The 18611-nt window shown below is 38.3% G+C and overlaps 1 protein-coding gene across 1 annotated transcript in view; it reads right to left on the bottom strand.

Annotated features, from left to right (window-relative positions):
- IQGAP1 (IQ motif containing GTPase activating protein 1) overlaps positions 1-18611 on the bottom strand; it is a 103261-nt gene that overhangs the window by 56363 nt on the left and 28287 nt on the right. The window contains exons 3-5 of the mRNA XM_082616833.1: positions 12155-12311; positions 10611-10688; positions 5776-5852 (exon numbers count right to left, since the gene is read on the bottom strand). Of these exons, the coding sequence (XP_082472959.1) occupies positions 5776-5852; positions 10611-10688; positions 12155-12311 (312 nt within the window). The remainder of the gene's footprint in view (positions 1-5775; positions 5853-10610; positions 10689-12154; positions 12312-18611) is intronic.

The following is an 18611-nucleotide window of genomic DNA, read 5'->3' as shown; positions in this document are numbered from 1 at the left end:
CCTGTGCTCCGCAACGGGGGAGGCCGCAGCAGTGAGAGGCCCGCATACCGCAAAAAAAAAAAAAAAAAAAAAAAAGTATATATTATAAATCTTTACTCTTTAAATAAAAATCTCCTACACTCTAAGCTCCATGAAGGTAGGGACAATGAAAGTCTTATTTACCAATGCCTACCCAGAGCCTGGCATATATTAATAAATATTAATCAATATTTCACAGATGGATGGAAGTCCGTAAACATGAGTTAGATTAACTGGATTCTAAGGCTCTAGCAGGTCAGAATCAATAAATTAGAAGAGATCAGAAAGGGGACTTCCCTGGTGGCGCGGTGGTTAAGAATCCGCCTGCCAATGCAGGAGACACGGGTTCGAGCCCTGGTCCGGGAAGATCCCACATGCCATGAAGCAACTAAGCCTTTGCATCACAACTACTGAGCCTGCGTTCTAGAGCCCGCGAGGCACAACTACTAAGCCCGCGTGCCACAACTACTGAAACCCACATGCCTAGAGCCCGTGCTCCGCAACAAGAGAAGCCACTGCAATGAGAAGCCCGCGCACTGCAATGAAGAGTAGTCCTGGCTCAATGCAATTAGAGAAAGCCCGAGCACAGCAACGAAGATGCAACAGAGACCCAATGCAGCCATAAATAAATAAATAAATCAATTATTTATTTATTTATTTATTTAAAAAAAGAAAAAGAAGAAGAAATCAGAAGGGCACTCCACAGGGATTAATGTGAGCAAGACATTGACAGCCTATCAATAAGGGAGGAAATAAAAAAATACCTAAGAAATAAATAACAGAAACTCAATAGAGCAGTCTACAGTTTTGGCAGATAACCTATAATTAGGTTATCCAAATACAAATATGTATTATCCAAATATTATCCAAATACAAATATGTATCATGCATATTACATTCACAGAACTGATCAGAACCCAAACTGCATATAATAAACCCAAATGCATAATCTAAAAAAAAAAAATCAAGTGTTCTAAAAATACATTAGAATATATACATCCACAATAACTAATCACTTTCTCAGATAAGTGCAAATATAAATCATATGTATATGATTAAGGGCTTTTCTTTAGAATAAAATGCTCAAGATGGAAATACATGAAGCTCCTCTCTGCAAAGATTTTACATCTATTCAATAAAGTTTCCAAAGCCAAACAGTTAATAACTTTCTATACACGTTTTACCTTATATACTTTCCCCACACAACGTTCCATCTGCATTCTAAATTATTAGAAATATTTTTCTCCAGAAATTTCTTCCTGTTTTATTCCTACTTTAAAACAAGAAAGTGTCTGCCACACTTTAACAAAAGCTTGGGCATGTCACTTTCACAGGCCCCAAAACAGTGAGTTAGCTTTTAATGTCTTTCAACAGTAAATTAAAGGTGTTACAATGATATCACTAGCTTCTACAAAAAGTAGAGGAGTGGTAAGCAGAAAGCAGATAGGCATCATCTCTCTTTTATCTCATTTTAATTATTAGGAATATTTTAAGGATATGCTGGAGTTTTAAATGGAATCATAATGGCCACTTGGATCCTCTTATCCAGCAGCCAAAGTATTTAACCTCACAGCTAAAACTTAAAACTCCTAACAATAAACACCACTTTCAATCTTTGTTCCTAGTCTCCTATGTCTGCTTACAAATAAGCTGTTAGGTACCTATAATAGTCAGCCTGTAATTGAGCTCAGATTTCTTTTTCTTTCTTTTTTTTTTTTTTCTATCTAAGATATACTTTATAGCAATGAGGAAAAGGAGGTTGTGTTAGCCTATCTGGATTCCAATTATTGTTACTGATTGTAGAGTAACCTATGAAAGAAATCACTATGCTAACCTCAAAGATTACTAATAAATATCCTTAAACACAGCAGTTGATTAGGAAACAGAATCTAGTACAGGCCCACGTCCCTTACCTAAATTCTTTGGGCCAAATATTAACTTAGGATTTCTCAGATATTATTAAAGTTTTACAGTGTAAACAGCATTATAAAACACCCCCAACAACACTTGGGGAAGCACCCCTCACCAAATACATTACTTTTCTGCAGAGAGACATATGAATAATCATATTAAGTAGATAAACATTCTAAGTAATCTCAATTAATACTGATCAGATCTTGCCAACAAAGGAGTTTGAACTAAACCAAAACTCATTTTTCAGATCTTTCAGCATGTTTTTTTTGAATTTAGGATAAAGGATTATGGGCCAATTTAATCCCCAAATCAGTTCTTAGAAAGATAAAGCATCAGAGGAAATGGAAAGGAAGTATACAAATATATTTGAAATAATGGAGAATAAGGGTCTGATCTGAGAGTGGAATGTAATCTACAAGAGTAATTTAGTCTGACTAAAGTAAAGTCACTATCTCTGGAATAATGCCAGTCAAGACTGAGGGAGAATAAAAAAAGATGGCAGGAAGGGAGAAAACAAGGAGATAATGCTTCTCTATCACTGTTGATCCAAAAGGGAAACAGTGCCTCACCCAATACAGGTAAGTGAAGTGAGGAACCTGCCTTGAACACTGTTGTGTAAAGGTAAAGAAGAGGCTCAAGCAGTTACCAACACTTCCTACATACCCTTCAGGAAAAACACTGTAAGGGAGAAAAGAAATCATAAATCACCAACCAGAACACACTGCTGTGTATATACTTTCTAAGCACGAACTACATACTGAACAGAAAGGGAAACAGTAGCAGGCTTCCTCCCTTTCTCATTCTGACTCCAACATTAGAAAGGCACAGTTAATTCTTCAATCTCTCTTCAGAGAATTTGAGGGCCTGGGACTCAGGTTACATTGCAGAGAGTAGTGGCTACAGAACTAGCAGAGAGGAATTATGCCAGCTTAGCTGCTGTGCCTGCCAAGTTCAGATATCCACTGTAGGTACAGCCTTCACAAGGTTATCAACATAGACAGACTTCACAGAACACTAAGCCAATCACAATACTCAGAATTAAGCTGATTTGGGCTCAGACATATGCACCTGAAATGGCTACATTCTGAAAATTCTCCAATATATCACCTATTCCTAAACAATTTTTTAAAATTCTCATTTTATCATTGTTTGTCCAATGTTATGCTATGTACCTTGGAGGGGGAAAAAGAGTAAGGCATGACTTCTGTCCCTAAGATGTTAATAAATGTAACAGGGAGAAAAGATATGAAAGAAGCAATATATAACAAACAAACAACAAAACAAAACACATACACACACACACAAAACTAAACCAAAAAAAAAAAAAAAAGAACCCCAGAGGTTTAGAAAAAGGAATGAGCTGAGGTCATTTGAGAAACTTCACCAAGAATGTGGGAACTGAGCTAAAACTTGATTGGATAAGCAGAGACAAACATGAAGAGCCCTTTGATAAAGACAAAGTACCATTTCCTTTTTCATTTATAGGACAGAAAGTACCCCCTTGAGCTGGGGGAGGGAGAGGGAGATTTGTTATAATGTATAATTTTGACACACATTTATTGTGATTATATGCTAGGCATCTAAGTGTTGATACTACAGACACATGGATAAAGAACAATGGAAATACTTCTTGTCTCTAAGGAATCCACAGGAAAGCAAGGTATAAGAACAAACAGTAACCAGAGTACAATGTAACGAGCAGTATGCTTGGAGTAAGAGGAGTGTTATAAAATGCTAAAGGAGCACAAAGATGGTAAGTAGCCAATTCTGCCCGAGAGGGAAAAAGTAAGAGAACATATTAATGGTAGCATTCTGAGGTGGCACCTGGAGAAGAGCATACGTTAAACCAAGGAGAAAAGGCATTTCAGGGCTTCCCTGGTGGCGCAGTGGTTAAGAATCCGCCTGCCAATGCAGGGGACACGGGTTCGAGCCCTGGTCCACGAAGATCCCACATGCCGCAGAGCAGCTGAGCCCGTGCACCACAACTACTGAGCCTGCGCTCTAGAGCCTGCATGCCACAACTACTGAAGCCCAAGCACCTAGAGCCCGTGCTCCGCAACGAGAAGCCACCGCAACGAGAAGCCTGCGCACCGCAACGAAGAGTAGCCCCCGCCCGCCACAACTAGAGAAAGCCCGTGCACAGCAACGAAAACCCAACGCAGCCAAAAATCAATCAATCAATTAATTAATTAATTAATTTTTAAAAAAGGCATTTCAGGCACAGGAAACAGCAAAACCAAAGGCAAGAGTACATAGCCTGTTTGTTGAAAATACTAGAACATAGGTACACAGGAGAGAATGGCTGGAGGTGAGGCTAGAAAGGAAGCATCAAAATATTTTATGAAGCCTCTGATACTATTAGGGCTGTTTTGGAAAGGTAGCTCTGACAGCACCATGGCAGATGGATCAGAAGGGAGAGAACCTGGTGAGGGAACCCTCTAAGGAGGTTAATGAATTCCTTAGTCCACACAAGAGATCTATTAGTCCTCAGTTATATTCTCTCTTTTATGGGTTTCACACTGATTCCAGTGATACCAAGGATCTGGCAAACATTTGATCCAGAAACTGGAGACAATCGGCTTCTTGTGGGTCAATATTATACATACATTCATACATATAATTAACATTTATTAAGTACACATACAGGATACTATATAAGAAGAGCAGCCCAAGAAAAAAATCTCATCCTCATGTCCCTTCTCATACTTACTTCTATCATCTTCTGCTTCAGGCCTACGGCCATCAAGTAAATTTGCACCACTCTGAAATACTATACTACCAGCACCTACACCTCTCCCATCCCATCCTTCATCCAGACGTATCACCTCTTCCCTCCAGTTTAGTACTTCGTTCATTCTAAGAGCTGAGGACCTGAAATTAAGTCATCTTCCAAATTTACTACGAAGCTGTGATAAAAATTATACCTTGTTTCAGTTCCTATTTATTATATTTGCATTGACAAAAAAATTATTTAATGAACAAATGACTTGTCAAGGTCCTAGATAACTTAATAAATTATCAATCAACCATTTGATATTTGCTGGTATTATATGAAGATGTTGCCAAAATTTAACTGTACTACCAAAGAGTATCAAGACACAGTGTATTTAGTAAATCAGTTTATCAGCTTGAAACAAAGTGAGAAACAATAGAAGTTTTCAAATGTATGTAGTTTTTATAATTTTTAAGAGACTTTAATTTAAAAGAAAGGGACTACATCTCAAGAGAAATGCATAGTTCACTGAAACACTAGATCAATAATGAAAGATATTATGTTTTTAGAGCAAAATTTTTTGTTATTATAGGAATAAATAAATCCTTTCTCCCTAGAAAAACACAGCTGTTTCTCACCATTTTGTTAAGATCATAGTGCTCTATTCTATTTGAAAATTCTGAAGCAAATGCAAAAACTTTTTCATCATACCCTGGACAACAAGCTACACACTCAATTCAGATGTGACTCCTAAACTGCTTTTTTTTTTTTTAAATTGAGATATGACTGACATATTATATTAGTTTCAGGTGTACAGCATAATGATATGATCACCATAGTAAGTCCAGTTAACTTCCATCACCACACATAGTTACAAATTATTTTTCTTGTGATGAGAACTTTTAAGATCTACTCTCTTAGCCACTTTCAAATACATAATACAGTATCATTAACTGTAGTCACCATGCTGGTACATTACATCCCCAGGACTTATCTATTTCATAACTGAAAGTTTGTACCTTTTGACCACCTTCACCCATTTCGCCTACTCCCACATCCCCGCCTCTGGCAACTACCAATCTATTCTCTGTATCTATATACTGCTTATTCTACCAAGAAAATCTGATTACCTAAGTGCATGGATACAGTAGATACATCTTGGCATGTTCTTTCGATCATAGATGTCTGTAGTTTCCGGATAAAAAATCTAAAGAGAAATAAAAGAAGCAGTGTAAGGCATCCATCCACTAGAGTTCATTTAATCATTCACCAATCATGAATAATACAAGTAAAACTTTGGACAATTAGAAAACATTGTCAGCATTCGGCAAATAACCTCATTAGGGTGAACAGACATTTCATTATAAGTAATGTAAGGAACAAAATGCTACAATACACAGTGAAAAGCACTACTTGGAAAAGACTTACTTGGGTCAACCCACTGAATTTTACTAAGTATGTGAGAGTGAGTTACTTACTGCAGACACAGACATGGGCAAACAAAACTCAAGTTCCAGTCCAGCTTAAATCAGTGGCAAGTGTATGAGGCTCTGAAGGATTGCAATCTTCTTAGTTGCTATCTAGCAGGCCTAGATTGAGTAATAATAGCTCAACAATGAACATTTACTAAGTGCTTCAGTATGTGTAAAATCACTACATTTAGACATTGAAAAAACTACAAAATATTAAAATGTGTTATAATGCTTGGGGGAAGTAGAAAGATACACAGATAAAGTAGGTAGAATAGAGGATGTATATGGGAATGAGAGAGATGGAGAGTTTTCCTTGGTAGCATGTACCACAATTAATCAACTATGTGTGTTGAAATTATCTGTTTGACTCCTCCAAGCCACATGAAGGCAAGGACTAGGTCTATGTTGTTCACTGCTGTATCTTCAATGCTAAGCCCAGAGTCAAGGTCATGGAGGGAGCTCTCTATGTTTGATGAATTAACAAATGAGGTAGGATAGGAACAGAGTAGGTTTAGATGGAGAATAACCTTGAATTTCAAGACCTTTTCTCATGGTAATATGGTACCATACAACTCAATCTGTAATTTAGAGGAAAAAAGGGATAACAGTGGATTAGAGAAGTGAGACTGGATTATGAAGCGATTAGAGGAATCTGGATGAGCAATAAAAGGCAGTGAGAAGAGTACCACAGCCCTTTGTATCTAACTCTATTATAGCACTAACACATTGTGTTTAATTACTTGTTTTTATGCTTGTTTTCCCCCACAATACCTATTGCTCCCGATGAGGAAGAACTGTGCACCCCCAAGAGAAATGGGGGTCTTTTTAGATAATTTTTCAAACTTCCCATGCTCATTTCCTAAGATTGAAATGTCTTCTCCTGAATGGTGAAAATCATGGTCAAAGTCAGTCACCCTCCGAAAAACAGTACAGAATACATTTTAGAAAGTAATAGAAAGAAAATAAGGTTGGGAGGGAGGATAGAGGCAGATTATGAGGACCTTGAAAGTCAGACAAGTTTGAACTCGATATTCAGGCTTTAGAGAAGTCCTAGCTTTGGAGCCAAGGCTAAAAACAGCCTCAGGAAGATCTGACTGGAGACAAGACACAGGATACACTGAATAGTGAAGAGATTGAAGCTGAGAAAGCAGGCTGGGAGGTTGTTTCAACAGATAAAAGAGACATTGCAAATAACTGAGGAAGGCTTGGGGAATGACTGCATTTAGGAGTCCAAGGTAAATCTAAGGTTTTGAGACTGGATGACTGGGAACATGATGACATGGTACCATTTATGCAGAGGAGAGGAGATTCACTTGGGGGAAAAGGTAGGTTTAGTTTTACATATGAGAAACTCTAGGAGATAGAAAGCTATCCAAGGGGAAATGTCCAGCAGCCAATTGAAGAAACTGTGTTTATCTTATAGCAAAGAGTCTTCAAAACAACTGAAACCATGAGAATGAGAGAATGTAGCTAAAATAAGAATTGCATCTTAAGGAATGCCCACCACTAGGATATAGAAGGCAGAATAATTGAAGAAAACAGAGGACTATTAGGCAGATTAAAAACAATTTTAAAAATCAAACAACAAACTGTTTCATGTAGGAGTTGGCCAAGAGCACGAATTATAATAGTCAAATGGATAAAAACCAAAAAATTATCATATTAAGTCTCTGTAATTTGTATGTACCATATAAAGAGATTAGGGAAGATATCCCAATAAACACTACTATTGTCAATTATCAATCACATGTTATATTATGAGCAAAAACACATTTTTAGGCTAAGTATCTTTAGTCTACATTACTCAGAAGTCTTCTGGACTTAAATCATATAGAGCAGACATTTCAAGGGTAATAGCCATAATAATCCTATTGTTCCTGACAGCCTCAACAGTTTGTTGAGACTGTGGTCCAGGACAATGCACTACTGTTAGTAAACAAAAAAGGTAATAAAATTAAATTATTAAAAAGGCATTTTGTAGTAACAGTACTATTAGCAATAGCAAATATTAACAAAGCTCTTAGTACCATTCAAAAGAGGTTAAATTGTTATTGCCCATTGGGCATACTATATAAAAAACAGGAACAGGAAGTTACAGGTGCATAGAAAGGCCAAGTAGCTGTAAGAACATGACGTATTGCATTTCCTGACATTTGTGGGGCTTAATTCTCAAACATACCAGTGCAAGGAAGAGAACTTCAGCACTTTGCTCTGAATAAAAGAGGACACAAGCTAGTCTTCTGCAAAGACTTAGCTCTGAATTTACTCAGTTCAACAGGTATGTATGCAACAGTGAGCTGAGCACTCTGCTAAATGCCAAGTGTTCATTTCCAAGTGGTTTCAGCGACTTTCTGATACTCCACATCTCATTTCTTTTTAATCTTTCTTTGGTTACAGAAATTTAGACTCCACAGAAACGTATAAAGAAAATAAAAACCACCCTTTAACCCCATCACACAGAAATGAAAACTATTTCTCCCTGCAGATTTTTCCCAAGAATACTCACTTTATTTTTAGACAAAAATAGTGATCTCATCTTAGCCAGAACACAAGCTCTTATAATCGTAGCCTGTTTTTTTTTTTTTTTAACACATCACGGTTATATATATAGAGATTGACATCATCCTTTTCAATGGCAGCACTAGTATTTGACTGGCTGTAACACAATTAATACCCTGAGTAAAGGAATATGTGGTTTGCTATCATTTTTTTCTATCATATACAATGCTGAAAAATCCTTACATATACATTTTTTGTGCTTGTCTAATTTTTTCTTTCTTTTTTTGAGCCGGTGGGGTGGGAGTGGGGATAAATTCCTAGAAGTAGAATTCTTAGGTCAGAGGACAGGGAAAAGCTGTCCATGCCTCTAACAGTGACACTTGTATCAGGGCCTCTACGGATTCAAGGTAGGACTAGGTAGCTAGATGTATGATCAGGCCACCCAAGATGGCTATTCTCCTGCTCTCTGTACATCTCCTGCTCAACCAGTCCCTGCTTCACCTATACCCTACTCATATGGCTGACATTTCCTCTTAATTATACAGCCTAATCAGTAAATGTTAGTGATCTTTAGATCAGAATGGCTCCACTATGATAGTTTATCAAAGGGAAGAACTCTGCCCAAGGGGCTATGAGGGACATGCCCCTCTGCTGCTTTCCCTGGTAACTAACTGATGAGCCAAACTGACGTCAATTCCCCCATAACTGGTAAACTCCTCCTCCCCCTCATCCCCACCCCCAGTAGCAAAGACTGCTGCCGTGTTCTGCCTACTGCCTGCTGTCCACGGTAGGGTGTCACTCCAGAGCCTTGATTCGGACAGCTGAGATCCCCTATCTAATAAACCAGTGATGTCTCTGTTGCTGTCTCTGGGCTCTTCCCTCATTCTCAAGGCAACTACAAGGCTTGCAGGCCTGCAAGGTGCAGCCCAACACTTGAGATGGCAATTTCACTAAGAGAAGCACTAAATAAACTCTTGAGCAAAATACTCAAGGATGCACACTCCCATATCAAAACTACAGCTATCATTCCAAACTCATTAAATTGTATACATTAAATATGTATGGTTTTTCTGTAATCAATTACACCTCAATAAAGCTGTCAAAAAAACAAAAACAAAAAACAAACCTACGGCCACCTCCAAAACCAGATAAAAGAAGTAAATCTCATTATACTGCCTCTACAATTTGAAATATAAAATAAACCCTTCATATTACCTACAAATTTGGTTATTCTGAAGCTGGAAGATGACATTTCTAAAATATTTCCTTATGTTTCCTAAAGTCAAACTTGAATGTAGCAACTTTGTGAATAAATAAAATCCACTGAACTGCACACTTTAAAATGGTGAATTTCATGTGTGAATTTGTTTGTTTTTTTGGGGGGGTCACATTGCTCAGCTTGCAGGATCTTAGTTCCCCAACCAGGGATTGAACCCAGGCCCTGGCAGTGAAAGTGCTGAGTCCTAACCACTGGACCACCAGGGAATTCCCTCATGGTATGTTAATTTTTTTTTTTTTTTTTTTGCAGTACGCGGGCCTCTCACTGCCGTGGCCTCTCCCGTTGAGGAGCACAGGCTCCGGACGTGCAGGCTCAGCGGCCATGGCTCACGGGCCCAGCCGCTCCGTAGCACGTGGGATCTTCCCGGACCGGGGCATGAACCCGTATCCCCTGCATCGGCAGGCAGACTCTCAACCACTGCGCCACCAGGGAAGCCCTGAATTTTAATGTTTATAATTTGGTGTAGTAAAGGTAAATGACATCTTAGGGAATTTCTCTAGGGTGAGGTGAAGCAGGGATGAGAAATATAAAAGAAAAAGAACAAAGCTATTTCCTAAAACAAACTGAAGTGACCCTTTAGTATTAAAATATAGATAGATAGATAGATATATCTATATATATATATATCGCCAAAGAATCAATTGAGAATAATTTTACAGGTAGAATGAGAACTGTTATGCCAAACAGCCAGAACTATGAATATCACATAAATTACCTTAGGCAATCCAATCTCGTCCATGGCATTCAACCACTGAATCACATTATCAGTGTGTCTAAAGTGGAGGCCAGTTGCCTAGAACAAATAAAAGACCATTAGGCACGGTTTGGCAATATTGAAGCAAATACTAAATAAATACTCTTTGTATCAATAAAAGTTTCCCTGTAAGACTTTACATGGTCCCCTTAAACTTAAGGTCTGTCTGTATCATTACACATTCTAATCCCCAAAAGCCAAATCCACATCTCAGCTCTTCTCAGTTAAGAACCATCTGGAGAATCTTCCTGTGTACAGTGTGCTCAGCAGAACATGGTCTTTGGAATTCAATTATGTTGGATTCAATTCCTGACTTGGTTATCTATTGGTGACACTGGGCAAGTCACTTCACCCTGCTGATTCTGAGTTTCCCCAACTTTAACACCTACTTTGTGTTTGTTGGAAAGATTAACTGAGAAAATGTACATAAAGCACTCAGTGTGTTGTCCGGCAAGTAGAAGATACTCCCAAAATGAGGTATTTTCATACTACACATATAAACACCCCCCTCTTAACCTCTATACCTGTTGTTTTCTAGGAAGGTTTACCCTCAAGATGGTTAGAGGTGTAGGCTATTGTCTTTACTGTTGCTGGAGACTGCTCTGTCTGCCTGTTCTGCACACATTTTTTAGAGTCAGCAGAACAGCTCAGGAGGTGTCTTCAGAATAACCACTTATTTAAAACTCAGAATATAAGTCTTTGCTTTTTGATGAAGAAAAGTTTCTATTTGGGATGTTAATTTTGGCTTAAGACCTATAATTTCCTTGTTTTCCTTTTAATTTAAATATTAAAAAGCCAAACAAACAAAAAAACCAACTCTTTTGATTCTGTCTTCATCCTTAACTCATTCTGAGCTCTTGCCAATTCTTACAGTTGACCCCTCTTACATATTTGCTCTTGGTTTTGCAATCTTCCACTATCTTCTATACTCATCCTTTTTTCAGATAAGAGCTCTTAGGAAAGCTCCCCACAGAAACTCTGTGAGCAACGGGAATTTGGTCCTTGTCAACATCCCAACTTAATTAAAGCAGTCTTCTTTTTGAGGGTCATGGGCCACAAGAATCAATCACTTATCTCAATTTTCTGAAATCGGATCACTGTCCCATTTTACCTTAAACTTTAATATCATGGGGTGATTTTCTTCCCCCAAAGTTGCTATTGCTTTCAATTTGCCAACAAATCTCAGAGCTTGGTTAAAATTAGATTTAAAGTAGTAATTCCCCTAGTTACTTCCTCTATCTTCTAAGAAATAAAAAATTCATCAAGGACCATGAAAATTTCTAGATACAAATTATTCATTAGAATTGCGCCAGAAATACGGACAGCTTAAGTTCTTTTACTACTGTATCTTGACTTTGCACTAAATTTTCTCCACTCTGCCAGGTATTTTATTTTGTTGGAACACACTTACATATATTTCTCAGTAACTCTTTCACAGGATAAAGTATGCTAAACTTCTCTCTCAAGTTTACAGAAATTTAAGCACCAAGCAAGGACGGACTCACCTTGTATCTGGTCTGCTCTCGATCATAGATCTTCTTCAGTGACACCACTTTAGGGGAGAAGAAGTTTCCTAGTTTGGCAAGATAGACCCCATTCCGAAGCCCCTCTTCCAGTTCTGTGGTGGGAGGCAGGTCTTCCCCCAGGCATGCTTCCATCCACCTGCACAGAAGGAAGGAGGACATGAGAAAAGAGAGGAAAGGTGTGAACCGCTCCCCTCTTCAGAAATTTCAAGCTTAATTTCCACTCTCCTTGGAAAAGTTTAAGTTGAACATAAGCAATAGTGTTTGAAGACTCAATTTCACACACATCCTTGTTCTGGCCCAGTCAGATCTCAGAGGCAGGGAACTTAGGAAAATTCCCAAGTATAAACGCCACCCCCTTCTCCACCCTACTTTCCTCTCCTGCAGCAAGAGAACTAGCTGGCTCCCCAGGTCCTAAATGCCCCATGAGTCTCAGCCCAGACTGTCTCCCTTACTCCTTCAGTTGCGCCTTAAGAATTCCTAAGAAAAACCTTTTGTAACTGAAGCCACCATCTCTCAACTGTTCAGAAACTTACATTTGCAGCTGAGGATCTCTTCTGGTTTGAGAATTCAGCATCCATAGTGAATTTCTAGGTTCAGATTTTAAAGTTGTTTTGGGGTTACCAAAATAGTCAATCATCTCACCTAAAATACTTAAGGAAACTCCAATGGAAGCAGTAAAAGTGAATTCTTATGTGTTTTTTTAGAGGGGAAAGGAAGTTGTAACGGAAAACTATATTGTCCCCCTCCGACACCTCTCACAAGATTTCAGGGAACCCAAGATAAAACAAAGCCAAGTTTATTTGCATATATTTTCTACCAACAGAAATGTAGTTAACTAAAAAAGTCATTTAGGGCAATGGTTTTAAACTTTTTTTTGAATCACAGAATCCTTTGACTATCTAAGGAAAGCTACAGATCCTTCCCCCCAAAAATGTATACATAATTAAATTTAATACATAATTTCAGGGATTTCATTGACCCCGGTTTGAAAACCCCTAACTTATAAGTATGCTACTCAAATTTTACAAGGCTACTGTATCCCCAAATTCTTTACCATTCTTTACGGGGGTTGGGGGGGACCACTAGATGATGCCTCATCTGTTTCCCTAGTAATAAATCTTTGGAAAGCCAAATGGGGAAAGAAAAAATCCAAAGATACAGCAAACTGAAGTAAAAGCTAGATTTACTGCCAAATGGGACAACATAAGAATGAAACATTTATAATGTTAATTGACACCTAAAGTTTAAATTAAAAGACAAATAAAACTGGAAGCCACATTTAAATATGCCATATTTTATACACACACACACCCATGAAAATTTATAAGAAAATTCTAACGTACCAATAGAAAAATAGACCAAATAATATATAAATGTATTTATAATCCCATTTATGTGTGTTTCTATATAATTCTTTTTTTTTTTTTTTTTTTTTTTTTTTGTGGTACGCGGGCCTCTCACTGCTGCGGCCTCTCCCGTTGCGGAGCACAGGCTCCGGACGCGCAGGCTCAGCGGCCGTGGCTCACGGGCCCAGCCGCTCCACGGCATGTGGGATCTTCCCCGACCGGGGCACGAACCTGTGTCCCCTGCATTGGCAGGCGGACTCTCAACCACTGCGCCACCAGGGAAGCCCTCTATATAATTCTTTACGTTAATAAAATTGCCTGAAAAGATATACAATAGAACTTGAATTTACATACTTTTAAAATTATTAGTTTTATAATTCAGAATAAAATTTCTTGTATTAATTCTATCTTTTCAAACTGAGATTACCACTCAGAATCTTTAAAAAATAATGAGGGTATTCCCTGGAGGCCCAGTGGTTAGGACTCAGTGCTTTCACTGCCAGGGCCAGGTTCAATCTGTGGTCGGGAGCTAAGATTCTCACCAAAAAAAAAAAAAAAGGAAAAGCAACAATGTTCCTGTTTTTCTCAAGTTCTATAGAATAGTTAACTCAACCTCACTTTCAAATCTATTCTACTTCTAAAGCAGCTAGCATACTGTCTGACACATAGTAGATACTTAAATAAATACTAGCTGGATAGATGAATGGGCCAGAGAATTTTCTGGTTATTTCCTACACCCAATGATATTAAGTTTTCTCTTCTGGCTTTTCTTTTAGGTAGTAGAACTGAAATGTCATAAGGGGAAAAAGAAGAAAGGAATGAATTTTCCAGAAGAGTTACCATAGTAACTAAATTAGATATCAATTTGTAGCTGCTACAAAATCCAAACTATGCTTCTCCAAGAGCCTAAGACCATAGGGCAATGTGGAAAAGAACACAGGTCAATGGTATGGAAAATAGTTGTAGTCTAAGGACACATCTCATATAATCGTCCATCCAGTATTTTACTGCTAAAAAGAATACAGCAAACAGCTCCTGGCAATCTCTGCTCTCAGGGGACAGTCTAACTTATGTTCTCATTAACAGGGACAAACCTAGAATAAATCTTAAGCCCAAAACAGCCCTTTACCACATAATAGTATGAAGAAAAAGTTACTTATTTTCCTCTCAAAATGGAGAAGACTGTGGATAAACAACACAGTAGTGCTTTTGGCTTGAATCAGAGCCAGCTACCAGGGCTGTTTAGGTTCTCCTCTCCTCTGAGATCACTGGATTAAAATCAGAGTAAAAGGAGAGACCACAGCCACACCTCCCACAATCTTTTACCTTCATCTTCTCTTGTCTAACTGCTATAAAACAGTCCTGACTGATGACAAGACTCACAAGCTTTCTATAGCAGAGTAGAATACCCTAAATATCACACAAGTGTCAGGCCTGAAGAAAAGCTACCTGTGATCTGGTGAAAAGGAATAAGCAGAGAGCGAGAGCTAGAGGAAACAAGCAAAGCACAGAAGTGTCTCTAAACAACCCCCGCAAGCCCAGAACTGCCCTCCAGTTCCCTGTGTGGCTCACCCTCCATTCTAAGCTCTGCTCCACAGCAGAGAATCACCTGGTTTGTTTATAAGAATAAAGTTAGTTAAATTAGGACCAAACTGCTTTGAAAAATTAACAGCATTAAGTAGGGTGCTATATTACTAGATTCTTAATCTTAGCATCAGTTTGGATTCTACTATAATTCTGAGAAGATGCAACAAATTCTCCTGTTCTCTACAGCCCATCTGAGATTCCCCCTCCGCCACAAACTCACAGCATCACAAAATGTGAAAGCAAGGAACTGAATGCACTTCTAGGGCAAATCCCTTTGGGGTTTTCCCCCCAATATAACACATATCCATTAAAGAAAATTACAAAACATTTCTCAACATTTTATGAACATTTTTCATGTTACTATACAGTTTCTCAAGACTTTGAGTTACATTAAAATTCTACCAAATGCTAATCATTCACCTATGTTAGACATTTATAGCATTTCTAAATGTTTTCAACCATTAAATAATTCTGCAAGAACGTCTTTGTACACAATGTTCTTCCGTATTTAGAATTAATTCCTTTGGAAACTCCAAAACAAAAAATGTTATTGCTCAAAAGCTTACCCAAAGGCTGTACCTATTTGTACAACTCTCTCATTTTACAAATAAGAGTAAGGCCTATCAAAGGTTACCTGCTAGCTAGTGACAAAGGTGTGATAAAAGGACCCTGATTCCTAATTTAGAATCCTTCTCACTAAACCACTATTGCTCTTACCACATCACCCCAAAAGCCTAACAGAGCTGAGCTCCACAGGGCTGTCTAAACAGGACAAAGTTTCAGATATCCCATGCAGGAAAAAGGCTGGTATCTCTCCAAGTTCTTAATAGGGTTTTAAATATTTCAGTTTAACTGCAAGACCACCAGTAATTCTCAACTCAGACACAAAGCTTCCTTATCAAACTTAAGCATTTAAATTAACTTTATAAATACATTTAAGAATAAATCTATGCATTGATTCTTATCTTACACTGGGCACAAAAATCCACTCAAAATGGATTAAAGACTTGAATGCAAGACTTGAAACCATAAACTCCTTTAAGAAAACACAGGGGGTAAGCTCCTTGACATCAGTCTTGGAGATGACTTTTTTGGATTTGACACCTAAAGCAAAGGCATCAAAAGCAAAAATAAACAAGGACGATTATATCAAACTAAAAAAGCCTCTGCACAGCAAAGGAAACCACCAACAAAATGAAAAGGCAACCTATGGAACGGTAGAAAATATCTGCAAATCATATATCTGATAAGGGGTTAAATCCAAAATATACGGAGAACTCATGCGACTCAATGGCAAAAAAACCCCTAACAATCCAATTTTTAAATGGACAGAGGAACTGAATAGTTTTCCAAAGAAGACATACAAACGGCCAACAGGTACCTGAAAAGATACTCAACATCATTAAATCATCAGGGAAATGAAAATCAAAACCACAATGAGCTATCACCTCACACCTGTTAGAATGGCTACTATCAAAAAGACAAGAGAGAGAAAGTGTTGGTGAGGATGTGGAGAAAGGGGAACCCCTGTGCACTACTGGTGGTGTAGACAAAGAATGTCCTCTGCCAGTTCAGTAAACAAAGAACGTTGAGGCCATCAAGCCATCAGCCACTGCAGCGGCCCCTGACGGTGCACCCTAAGGGGAATTCAGGATGGAGAAAAACAGGTTGCCTGCCACCAAGCCACGAACCTCTACATCCAGCTTCAACGGTATACCCTGAGGGGATTCACGAGAGAGAAAAAAAGGACACTGGCTCTACATAAGGTGCATATCAAAGGAATAATTTCAATAAGCCCAGACTCTTGCATCTTCCCGTAAGTAGAAAAGCACTTAATTCATTAACTTGAGATGTCTGGGTTTTTTGTTTTGTTTTTTAATTTATTTATTTATTTATTTTTGGGTGTGTTGGGTCTTCGTTTCTGTGCGAGGGCTTTCTCTAGCTGCGGTGAGCGGGGGCCACTCTTCATCGCGGTGCGCGGGCCTCCCACTGTCGCGGCCTCTCTTGTTGCAGAGCACAGGCTCCAGACGCGCAGGCTCAGTAGTTGTGGCTCACGGGCCTAGTTGCTCCGCGGCATGTGGGATCTTCCCAGACCAGGGCTCGAACCCATGTCCCCTGCATTGGCAGGCAGATTCTCAACCACTGCGCCACCAGGGAAGCCCTGTTTTGTTTTGTTTTGTTTTGTTTTGTTTTAATAGCAGTAATCTTATGATGTTCTGACTACCTGGTTTGGGTTTTGTTTTTTGTTTTTTTCCTTCAAAAAAACTTATTTATCCTGGCTCCTCCCTTACCTCTTTGGAACAGTCCTTCAGAGCTATCTGAGAGGCTGTCTCCTGGGCTTTAAGTCCTCATTAAGTCTGCCGAATAAAACGTAATTCTCACCTTTTAGGTTGTACATTTTTTTTCAGCCAACAGTGGGAATATAAATTGGTGTAGCCACTATAGAGGCAATATGGAGGTTTTCAAAAAATTAAAAATAGAACTGCCATATCATCCAGCAATCCCACTTCTGGGTATACAGACATCCCTGGGTATCAACAGGGGATTGGTTCCAGGACCCACGTAGATAGGTACCAAAATCCAAGGATGCTCAAATCCTGTACATAAAATGTCATTGTATTTGCATACAACCTAAGCACATTCTCCTGTATACTTTAAATCATCTGTACGTTACTAGAATACATAATACAATGTAAATGTTTCGTAAATAGTTGTCAATATAATGTAAATGTTACGTAAATAATTGCTGCCAAGCAGCAAATTCAAGTTTTCCTTTTTGGAACTTTCTGGAATTATTTTTTCCCTGAATATTTTCAATCCACAGTTGATTGACTCCACAGATGCTGAACCTGCAGATATGGAGGGATAACTGTATAGCCCAAAGAAATGAAAACAGGATATCGAATATAAATCTGCACTCTCATGTCCACCGCAGCATTATTCACAATAGCCAAGATATGGAAACACTAAGTACCCAGGAATGGACGAATGGATAAAGAGGTTGTGGTATATGTCTACAAAGAAATATTACTCAGCCATGAGAAAGAAGGAAATCCTGCCATTTGTGACAACATGGATGGACACTGAGGGCATTATGATAAGTGAAATAAACCAGACAAAGAAAACCAAGTACTGTATGGTATCACTTAAATGTGGACTCTTAAAAAAAAAGTCAAACTTTAGTGCTTGCCAGGAGGTAGTGTGTGGAGAAAATAGGGAGAGGTTGGTAAAAGGATACAAACTTTCAGCTTTAAGATGAATAAGGTCTGAGGATCTAACATAAACCAGACTACAGGTGATAACACTATATTGTATAATTAAAATATATTAAGAGAGTAGAACTTAAATGTCTTCACCAAAAAAAAAAAAAAAAGGATAAACACGTGAGGTGATGGATATGTTAACTACATCCTTTCACAATGTATACATATATCAAATCACCACAATGTACTTATTTTAAATATCCTATAATTTTACATGCTATTTATACCTCAGTAAAGCAG

Source organism: Mesoplodon mirus (genome assembly GCF_964341445.2).
Source record: "Mesoplodon mirus genome assembly, chromosome: 4".
NCBI classification, from domain to species: domain Eukaryota; kingdom Metazoa; phylum Chordata; class Mammalia; order Artiodactyla; family Ziphiidae; genus Mesoplodon; species Mesoplodon mirus.
Note: the sequence above shows the minus strand (reverse complement) of the source record. Positions and strands in the feature narration are given on the sequence as shown.